This window comes from Fistularia commersonii, chromosome 19, assembly GCF_037954325.1.
Source record: "Fistularia commersonii isolate RoL2024-O1a breed Wild chromosome 19, RoL_Fcom_v1.0, whole genome shotgun sequence".
Taxonomy (NCBI): Eukaryota; Metazoa; Chordata; class Actinopteri; order Syngnathiformes; family Fistulariidae; genus Fistularia; species Fistularia commersonii.
In genome coordinates, this window is record NC_141302.1 from 10,877,544 (window position 1) to 10,888,865 (window position 11,322).

The 11,322-nt window shown below is 44.2% G+C and overlaps 1 protein-coding gene across 1 annotated transcript; it reads left to right on the forward strand.

The window, feature by feature from the left end:
• Positions 1-5,107: 5,107 nt before the first annotated feature.
• LOC147223698 (B-cell scaffold protein with ankyrin repeats-like) lies at positions 5,108-11,038 on the forward strand. The gene is made up of 8 exons (XM_086166477.1): positions 5,108-5,149; positions 5,364-5,567; positions 7,610-7,672; positions 9,302-9,501; positions 10,275-10,338; positions 10,413-10,442; positions 10,568-10,692; positions 10,790-11,038. Exons 1-8 carry the CDS (start codon positions 5,134-5,136, stop codon positions 10,820-10,822), a joined length of 735 nt encoding a protein of 244 aa, XP_086022603.1. The 5' UTR covers positions 5,108-5,133; the 3' UTR covers positions 10,823-11,038.
• Positions 11,039-11,322: the final 284 nt, after the last annotated feature.

The following is an 11,322-nucleotide window of genomic DNA, read 5'->3' on the forward strand; positions in this document are numbered from 1 at the left end:
CCGGTGCATTACCGTGCCAGTCTTCATAGCTTTTTTTAGTTATTTCATGAATGCAATTACTTCATCCTTGTGCTACCTCACTGAACACATTACTCATATGGATTATCACCTTATTCCTAAAGTCCACGCTGCACTATCCGGTAGTGCTTTTAATGTTCTTCTTCAGTAGTTGTTTACTTCTGCGTCAATGTGTGTTATAGCTGTCAATCAGCGCCAAATTCCTAGAATGTGTGAACATACTTAGTCAGTAAAACTGATTCTGACAAAAATTACTGACTAAAACTATTCGGCGTAATTACGTCCGGTTCAAGAAATCGATCCCGCTGTAACTGTGAGAGCTTCACGTCAGGTGAGTGAACTGAGCAATCAGCTTGTTACGAACTGACGCATCCTGCTCATTCAAATGAAACGCTCTCGCTTAAATTCCCCTCTTGCCTCATTCTCCCAAACACAACTTTTAACGTTCTCGGATGCACCAAAGCAGCCTTTTGAGAACCTCCCCCTCTGGGGAAATTTAGACACTCTAACAGCTGTTGCAAACGTATTTATCCCCCTAGCAACACTGCTAATTGAGAGTGACTGCAGATGGAGCGAGTTTGATCAGACCGCTCTTGCGAGTCAAAGTGCTCGCCATGAGCCTGCAGTGAGTCGAAGGAGCTGACTGAGGAGTCAAACGGAGGTCTCCCCGCAGGGATGTCAACCAGCACATAGATGAAACATGCGCGATGAATTGGACGTGCGCAACGAACCGACTGTTCGTCGCAGTTTTCTTGAATGGTAATTAAAATTCACTCTGACTGCGATGATAAAACCCAGTCGTGTCGAGCTCGTGTTGTGTTAGCCGGCGTTATCATTGCGGGGCGCGGCGCTAATCTTGCAGTTTCATTAGGCTAACTCATCCGCAGTGTTTCCCCCCGCCTACAATTAATCAACCCATGATGCATCAGTGATTTGGGTGTCAGTGGAGCGGCACTCTGTCAATAAATCTTAGACTGATAGGTCCCCTGCTTCATACACAAGCTGAATCACTCACAGGGCCTGCATCAGATCCACTAGTCTGCCCTGGCAACACACTTCTGTGTTAATTAGCTGTGAACTGCTCCAGAGGGGAAAACTGAATTATTCAAGGAGAGCATAACTAGAATACAAATATAGAAAATGCACCGCTGTTATAGAGTGCGTTTATGTCCTCAAACTGCAATATTGGAGCACTTCCTGTTAATTACCACAACAAACACACATTGTCCTTATTTAATATTTTAATACCGAACCCCAAATTTGGCTGAGAGTCACTTGGCATTTAGATGGACTTTAGACTCCTACTGGCATCTTACCGCCGATGCAGAGTAAATCCTGATAAATATAAATTAGCATGCAACCGTAGGGTCTTCCAAACACTGCAAAGAGCTTTGGGCTGTGTGAGGCACACTTTCATCGATACACAGAAGCCAAATAAGGTGATATTCTACTCCAGGGGAAGGGCCATCGATGCCTCTAGCCTTATTTTGCATGTTATGAGTGTTTGGGTCAGTTACCAAACCGTCATTATATGCGGTCTGCGCATTAGAATTAGAATCATAGACATGCTCTTTCTGAAAGAGAAACCCTTGCATCCATTTGGTTTGAAGTTGCATGAATCACACAAACACTGGACGAATTGACACCTACGGTTTCCAGCCACTCCGGAAACCATCGGCGTCATGCTTTGTCCCGGTGTTGGTAGCAGCTTCCCCACTTTTTTTACGTAACATAATGGCGAAGGATTCAGCCTGAGGTCAGTATGTTCCCACTTGAATCTAGGAATGTAAATGTCCCTGCAAAAACAATATCTCCCAACAACTACTGGATGAATTACCATGGATATGAACTTTTGCTCAAATATTAATGTCCCCCCAGAGGATGAATCCTAGACTTGACATTTCCATTTGCAACAGCGGCGAGTTGTCATTTGTGGTTTGGAGGGAAACGTCTGAACAACTACAGAGTGGATTTCCATTTATCAAAATCGTTGGTTTATGACAAAATATTTTCAGAATCTAATGATATTCCCAGACGCAGTTCTTGTGTTTAGGCGGCTACTATAATGCAACTGTTGGCAATTAGCACTGACACATGTAGCGCCTCGTTCTGGGCCAATTCTGGGGTTTCTACCCCTCAGTGACAGCTGAGAACCAGACACTAAATCTGTGGATGGGCAAGAACTGGTTCAGATAAGTGATCGGTAGGTTTCGCTGTCACTGGGCTAATCTTTGAAAACAATGTCTGTGGAGGTTCTCGGTCGTTTAAGTCATGGTGAGTTTTTGTCAAACTTTTCTTGGCAACTGGATTTGAATTTTTTTCACTTGAACATGTTTCACCCCTCACCAAAAAGGCTTCTTAAATCTTTGAAAACAATGAGATGGATGTCTGTACTTCTCCAAATAATGTTCTGACAGGATAAACTACCTTTAAACACAAGCTATCAAAATGCTCTTCCGGAGAAAGAACTTACATTTTACTCAAGTTAAGGCCACAAATATTCTTGCTTATGCATACGCTAACATAATTCAGGCTTGACTAATACAAATCAGTGCAACTCTCGTATTCATGCATTAGTCATAACGCTTGTCCTTGCACTCAGGGTCATCAGGGGGATGGAATCTATCCTGGCGGTTATCGGGTGAGAGGCGGGGCTTACCCTGGATCAGTACCCAGTCTGTCACATAGCCACATATAGACATACAACCATTCACCCTCTCACTCATGCAATTGACCCACTGCTTGTATTTAGACTGGGGGAGGAAATCGGAGAACACAGAGGAAACCCCTGCAGACACAGGAAGAACATGAAAAAAAAAAAAAAAAACACACACAGAGAGGCCTCCTGTTGGAATCAAACCAGGGACCTTCTTGCTGTGCAGCGGAAGCGCAAACCACTGAACAACCCATAATGTTAGCATTTGGTTAAAAACAGCCTCCAAAATGTGGCTATGTCTGTGTCCACGAGTTAGTATCACCATGGCCTCGGCTTTTATTCGAAGAACGGCACAAAGATAACCTCATAGAGAGTAAATATATTTTTTAAAGGAATATGAAACCGTGGCTTGCTAAGTTAAACACTTTGCAACACCAAACACAGCCTGTACAACACTCAGGCAGAGCGCTGTGTTCATTGTTACACCCCACAATCTGCCATTTTATCAGCCCCATTCAGCAGCCACTATGTTAAAGACAGCAAGCATGCTGGCAGCGAGCGCGCCGACTCGCCGGCTTGTGAACACACAATCGCAGCTGCTGACAGCAGCTCTCCAGTCCTTGCCCTGAACCGGGGTCACTCAAGATGCCTTGTCCCTCTCAGACGCTGCCGCCCCATATGCAGCTGTGAAAGAGTGCATTTGGATTGCCCGCGGACTCCTACAGTTTCCATCATCTGTAAGATTATTTAGCATTTTCGGTCAGTTAATAAATGTCGCTCCCACTGGCCGAAATTACCCCTGAAAATACCATATTGTGCAGCCCGCTATTATGATTCAATGTTCAAGCTGCGGTGATGATTAACCCATCCTTTCTACCTGTTGGGCCTGTTATCAACTGCTACTGTTAAATAATGCATTCATTGCAAGCCAATAAGTAATTTGCAGAATCAGGAATAGTGTAATTTTGCAATTCCGTCATGAGTGGATGTGTTGCTTGGAAACTGCACACAGAGCCCGGTGGGTTATATGAAGGGTATCAGAGTGAGCTGTGCCTCATATATTCAGCAAAGATTTATGTTACCAACTGGGGATTTTTGTTATTCAATGCAGGATATTATCCTCTTAAATTGACAAAGGAATCAGATGTAATCCTTTGTTATTATAAGTATTAAGGTGGAATATTCTGTTGCCGTAATCCATTTGATGCAAAAATCTACAATGCAGCGCTGCGGTTGTTTTCCACGCAAAACGAAACAGACTCTTGACTCCCAAGGCCGCGGAGGTTCACGCAGATTCGAGAGTCCTCACGTTGTCAAGTGGCTGTTCCTCTTTTCTTCCTCCCCCGGAAGCCAGTGGCTCACTGTACTTTCGAAATGAATAACAACACAGATCTCTATCAGGGACTGAAATATAAAAAAAAAAAAAAAAAAATCAACGTCACAAACTAATCACTGTGCATACTAAAAAGCCAAGTCAAGTATCTTCCACTGTTGGCTAAATGATATGTTTGGACTGAAAGGGGAAGGTTGTCTGATTTCCTAATTACACAGATCGTACCCTGGTCTTTGCTTCGGCATGTTATTAGCAGATAGGCCCTAATCCACCACCTATCAGTCAGAAGAAATACCGCCTTCCTTCTGCCAGCAGAGAGAGTTAAAGTGCATCTCTCTAATTCCTGCCAGAGGCGATAAATTGCATTTCCACATGTGATATCCTAAAAGATGCATCGAGAAAAACCTTGATTAGAAATCCGACGTGCAGCCTGACCTTGGCAAAAAATGTGAGGGAGCTAAAAAGATGGTCATCTCTGCTTTCATTTTTATGCAATGGAAGGAAGGGGGGAGACTGGGGAGACGGTGAGCCGATTCAAGATTCAAGATTCAAAGCGTTCACTGTCACATGTACAGTGAAGAAATGTGTTTCCCTGTACAGTGAAATTCCTACTTTGGGAGTTGTGCTGCCAAAAGAGTGTAAGCCTCATTTTAAATTTGATTATAGATATAAATGTGAACATTGCAATAGAACAGTGGGTAGAATACAGTGCAATGAGACATTTGAGTGTAGCTTGGTGTGCAACTCACAAAGTGCAGGTGCAAGGATGAGTGCAATTTGAGTGCAAATTAAGTGGCAGTAGACTTTACATGTGCAAGGAGAAGAGCGAGTGTCAGCTGTTTAAGTGTCTGACGGCGGTCGGGTAGGACGAGTTCTTTAATCATCCATCCTGATGGGATGGATTGAGTGAACGATCCAAGACGGGCTGAAAAGATTTTTCAATCCCGTGTAATTCTGAGACCGAAGATTCCCTCCTTGACAGCGCAGGACGGACGAAACTGAATTCCAAACCGTGTCGATTGTGCTGTGCGGCGTTGATGAGGCATAAAGACCCTCTCTCTGTGCTCTGTTGTTGCAGGATATGTTCGACTCCAGCGAGAACGAGAATGAAACCAGTGTGTATGAAATGATGTGCACAGCAGGTGAGTGAAGGACTGAAGGGATGTGAGACGTGGACAAAGAAATAATGGAAAATGAAACGGTTTTTTTTTCCCCTCCGTCACGACCATCGTGTGTTTTGTCCAACCGATTTGGCGCTTCTGTGCGGCGACGATCTTGTTTAGTCGTGAAATGACGGTGGCAAAAACGGCCTTCAAAATGGTACTGAGGTGCTGCAGGAAACTTTTTGTGCATCAGGGATCCCCGCTGCCTCCGACATGCAGCAACAGCACAGCGGGAGAGCAGATGAGGGGGAGGAAGAAGAGGATCCCTACGCTCCGCTGGGGGAGAATGATGAATATGACACCATCCTGACTTCTGAAAGACCTATTGCCAATCGCCCACCTGCGCCCACGCCTCGTCCTGCAACCGCGGAAGATCGAACCCCGTATAACACACAAGGTAGCTTTTTGGTTTTGCTCTTTCCCGTTCAAATTGATTCGTTGTAAAAAAGAAGATCGAGTTATGTACAGCATGCAGATGGGAGCTGGGGATATCATGTGGGCGGGAGGAAGTGCCTGGAATGTGCATTGCCATTGTAAGAAGAGGCAGCTGACGACACCAAAGAGGCTTTGTGTGTGTGTGTGTGTGTGTGTGTGTGCGTGCATTTGTGTGAAGGAGTTTGTTTTGATTCCACAGAGCACAGTCGCTCCCCGCTACAAAACAAACACAAAGAGAAAGACACATTCGCCTGCATCAGGAGCCCACAGCCCCTAACTGTTCAATCTCTGGGCCGTGAATATTTCATGAAGATTAAACCTCCAAAAGTGACTGGTATTATTAAGGCTTATAAATCATTTAAAGGCATTGTGCTTTCCCGTCTCCATCTTGCAAATGCAAACATGCAGGCGTGCATCCTCTAGACCATGTTCTGCTCATCTCTCATTAAGCAGCACACATGCAAAGATAACACGTGGTTGCCGTTGATCCATTTTGCTGTTTTCTTGCTGTTTTTTTTTTGGGGGGGGGGTTACTGAGCTTGCCTGTTGCCCTCTGGGACTCACAGTGTGAAAAAAAGAAGAAAAAAAAAAGTGACCTCACCAAGGAACTCACCCAATCTGCACTCCCGCGTGCGTCCCGAGTCTCCCCTTAGTAACAGAGAGGGAACCACCAGGCTGCCATCTGTAACCAATCTTGGCCAGGCTAAGGCCAAGTCAGCCAGAATAAGTCATTACACATGTTTTCCATCGTCCTTGTCCCCAAAGCGCACGAGAGAAAAGGAGAGGGATTTTGAGGTTTCCATCTATTGAGACGGCGGAGCTTCAAACCACACAAGGATCACATTTTGCTCCCCTCTCCGGTGAGAGATGTGAGAGGAGGCATGCGGCCTGGCGGAGGATTAGGCCTGGAGCCAGTTATCGGTGCACGAGTGGAAATAATGAGGAGTTTTCTTTTGTTTGCAGCAACTTCTTGAGCTCAGTGAGACAGAAATGCTGAAATGTGAATGAAATTCCATCCCGTGGGAGGAGGAATTACCAGGCGTGTAAACTCAAAGAGAATTTCATGTACTACATAATGAGGCGAAGTAAAGGTGGGGTCATGCGATGGATCCGCGCCCCGCTCATATTTGCCCCGCGCTGAGCCGTGAATTCAGGCGAGTATTACCGAGGATGAAGAGGAGAGCGTGAAGTGGAAAAGAGAGGAAGCGGGCAGTGGTGGGATTATATTCCAGCGCACGGATGTTGAATTTTAACCCCGGCGTTTGTCTGTGGCTGCTGCCTACAAGAGGAAAACACAATCGGGCCTTTCATTCTCAGGCCTCTCACACCCGGCCAGAGCCACCGTGCAGCTCGTTTATCTCCTCTCTTTAAATGCAACTCAAACTCTGAAAAATGGAATCACAATGACGATCATATCCAACACATGTTTCTATCCAGTGATGATGTAGACTGTATGGTAAACGCTGAGGGAATGTGATGATTTCTTGACCTTTTTCTTGCAAATAAGTTTTGCGGCTATCAACTTGCAGAATACTTTTAAGGTAAATGGCGCCGTCTCGTGGACAAATGGGTCAAATACAGAATGATAACAATTTTCATTTTTTTTAAATTAGTTATTAAATTATCATTAAATAACTATTATCATTCAATTAATCAAATCTAGTTATTTTCAAATGCAAGTAGGTTGCACTCTCATTTTTATGTGCACGTTAATAACCCCGCTTGTCATTTATTTGCTGCAAGTTCATCTGAAATGTACATCTAGATTTATATTACTTCCAGATGTTAATAAACCTTTTTAACAAATCATGTGTTAAAAGTTAACATTTCAAAACTGTATGCAAAATCACCAAACTGCCATTATCATAATACTCACATACTTTAGAGAGAGGCTGCAGAGTTGTTGTGAGAAAAAGACTTATGCTTCAGACAGTGTGGGGGGTTAAGAATCAGTAGAGAAAAGGATAGATTTTCTGATAACTGCAAGTTTCTCTGTGCTCTCAGTGTTCCAGAAGAAGGACACCGCGCACGTTGATTCCGCTATTTATTCACTTCCGACCAAACAAGGTGAGTAATGCAGAACTTTGCCGGGAAAAAAAATTTCCTTACCTGATGTCACACTTTACTTCCAGCCATGGCATTCAAAATTTTTGTCTGAAATTAATTTTTTTATTTGACTGTGAGTCCCCAGTGTTCTGACATTAGGGCAGAACATGATGAGCAGAATAGACAATGAGTGAATAGTTTTTTGACACATGGAGAAAACAGGAAAAAGCGCCAGGTACCAAAATCATAACCCGAATAATCCCATCAGTCCTAAATCAGACCTAGATTGATAATTGATTGTTTTGCAGTGAAACAGCTCTTTAAATTTGTTAAACAGGACTGTTCTCCCAGTGTGGGTTTCCTCCTGGTTCTCCGGCTTCTTCCCCACATCCAAAAACACATAGAGCCTTCACTAAAGACCCCAAATTGCCCAGAGGTGTAAATGAGAGAGTGAATGGTTATATATCTCTACAATTTGGACCAAGAAGGCAAATGGTTGACAAGTGAATGAGAGTGAACGGTTGCATGTCTCTATATTTCGGATGAAACGACAGCTCAGATCAGCTCCAGCACCCCTGCGACACTGAGCGCAGGCTAAGCGGCGGAGATGAATGTATGAACGAACAACAAACCACTTTACTGTCCTTCAGCTACTTTATTTGCTTCTCACTCTGAGCCGCTGGAACGTCAATGAATCGACATCTCGGCTATGAGACAACTTCTCGGCGGCTGCTCTCAATTTTTTGTGGAAATATAAGATAATTCGAGGGGAGTGGGTGGTTCACTGAAGTAGTAATGGGGGAGTAAACAGTTTGGTGCAGAGGAGATAAGGAAAATAAACTCCTGTGAATGAAGGGCTGCCCAGAGACAGATTTGTCTGTACGGCGACGCGGACTGACACGCTTGTAGATCATCACAGTCACCCAGAAAATTAGTTACCATCCTCGCGACTCGCCGAGGTTACAGATGTGTTGCGGAAAATCAAAATTTAACAGTCCACGCCTTCCAGTGAACGCCATCTGGACCGAGGTCACGCCCTGTCTCTTCTTGTTTCCTTCTCACCGCGTGCGGAAATTACAGGTTGAATATTTTACATGAACCCCGCGTTAACATGTCGGCACATCGTGACGATACTTTTGCCCCGTAACTGCTGCACATATTCATTTGTTTTAAATTTGATATTAAATTTATTAGCGGAAAAATACATATAATACATATATCTATCTAGAAATAAGAAAAAATACAGTGCCAATTGTAAATTTTCTTTTCATGTAAAATTTTAATGCATCATTTCAATGTCCCTTTTCCCTCGGCAAATTAATTGGTTTTAAGACGCCTTCACCGACTCCATTCGTTCAGCAAATTGGGAAAAAAAAATCCAAATATTACAAGAGCTGACAGATGCCTCAGTCAGCTAAGGTGACGGTGTAATGGATTTCTTTCATTTGAATTCTAATTAAGGGCTTCTGGATGCAGTGTTTTAATTAAATAGACTATAATTACACTGTTGTTATTCCTCACAGTGGTGAGGACACACTCCCAGAATACCGTTGTGTGATGTTTTCTACCTGAGCTAATACTGAGAGACCAGCGTTTTCATTTTTGAACATCTTGTGTACATTTTGTGAATTGCACTGTTTCTGCATGCAGTTCGTGGACAAGAGGACAGCGTCTCCTCCGCCTACGACACCTTTCTGCCCAACGTGGAGCTCCAGCAGAAGGTGCAGGTCGCGCCGCCCGCCGTCTGCAAAGCCTTGGCTAACGTTAGTGACCCGAGGGCAGCGCAAAGGGGCAGAGACTTCAGCCACCAGGGACGGCTCTTGCAGAGCACGTCGCATTGGAGCGATCACGTGAGCAAACACCAAACCTAATGTTGCGTGATAAACATTCAACTGTGAGGCCGGGAATTTATAAATAGAAAAAATGTACAGGATAGAGGTGATTAGATTAATTAAATGGGAGCTCCTGAACACGCCAGTCCAGTTCCAATTGATAAGTAAAATCCAAAAAGCAGCAGAATAAATAAAGTGAGTTTAGTTGAAATGGTCAGGAGCAAGCGTGATGAATATTTAAACCGACAACGTGAAGTGGAGCAGCTGAATTTACATCTGAAAGTCTTTGACACTTTCCCAGGAGAGAATGAAGGCATGATGGGAAGGAGGGTGGAGCCACGTGATGCTGGGTTCGGGGCTCACGTAGAATTTGTAACAGAACACCTGTAAAAAGGCACAGAGCAAAGGTTTGACCGGCAACAAATGCGAAACATGAGCGCAAGTTGCTGATTGAACAGAATCACCAGGAGCGGGCCTTGAAGAGGAGGACGAACTACCAAAATAAAACACGACTTAGGAATTTCTTCAACTCAGAAACACTACATCCCAAGATTCTAACACAGAAGGACAGAAGGATGTGAGTTCTCAGAAAGTGCAGGAATGCAAGGAACATCATTGGCTAGACGGGAACTTCCTGTCCGCCGCCTCGAACTAAGCGAAATTATAAGCCGAGAGCGAAAGAAAACTGACTGCTTCAACTTTACCACCTCTTTTCCAGTGACGCCCCCCTCCCGCCTCCCCATAAGACTAAATACTTGAAAGCATCTCCTATTGTTTTGTTTTTTTGGCAGAGGAAGCTCAGTCAGCCGGGAACCTGCATTTTCATCACAGGCGAGGATGAGGACGGCGTTTATGGTAAACGGACCCCAAACTGTGGAGTTAAACTGCTGTAAATGGATTAGTAACCCCCTCCCTCCTTCCCTCCACAGATAAAATCAACACCGTTCATCACTCCCCCTGTGAGTATTTGAAATCAGTCCGTGGGCCTGCGTGGAGGTGGATCCTCCGGGAGCCGTCACTCATTCCCGTCGCCGCCGTTGTGTTTCGCACAAAGAACAAGTCTTCTGTTTGTTCTGCCGTTCAGTTCCCCGCTCAGCTGTGCGCGTGGGATCATCTCCCCCCCACGGATCATCCACGGTGACGAATGGGGGGCGCAGGGGAGGAAGCCCACTGGTGGATTTTTACAGCAGGCCCCACAAAGGGCAGCACGTACGTGAGTGCAGATAGAAAATTTGAGAAAGAAAGTTTTGAAACGCAGAGGCTTTGAAACAAGAAGTGACAATTATCCTGATCATTTATCTTACAGTCGATTTTCTTCTGGAAAACTGACAAGCAGTGATGGAGATTGTGCAGAGCAGTGGCCGGTTTGAACCCGGCCTCAACGTTATTTCAAGACTCTTTCACCTTCTTACCGAAATTAACATGTTTCCGATGAACGCACACAAACAAACAATGTTTTATGAAAACTCAAACTTGCCATTTTATTATCCAGGTGTCTTAGTTTTGTATTTCATGGTAATCGGTCAGCTCATTTACAACATGTTCAATGTTCAATAAAGTCACATCTAAAAATTTCAGCTTTGTTGTGAATCCTAATGTTTTTGATGAACCGCCATGTAGAACCTGTTCACACATTGATAATAAATGTCATCTAAGGTGTAATATCATAACTTTTGATTGGGAAAGATTCTCAGCTCCTCCCAGTATGTCGAGGTGTTGTTGAGCAAGACCCCTTATGGCTCATCCATGCTGGGTTAAATGCAAAGAACGAGGGCTAATTAAAGTATTCATTATGTATCATTATATTATCAAACACAAGCTTTATGCTGTAAGTAACTT

Bases quoted from the DNA above. Each gene is read 5' to 3' on its own strand.
- LOC147223698 (XM_086166477.1), top strand. The intron at 5,568-7,609 runs GTAGCTTTTTGG...CTGTGCTCTCAG, and splicing joins AACCCCGTATAACACACAAG to TGTTCCAGAAGAAGGACACC. The intron at 7,673-9,301 runs GTGAGTAATGCA...TTCTGCATGCAG, and splicing joins TTCACTTCCGACCAAACAAG to TTCGTGGACAAGAGGACAGC.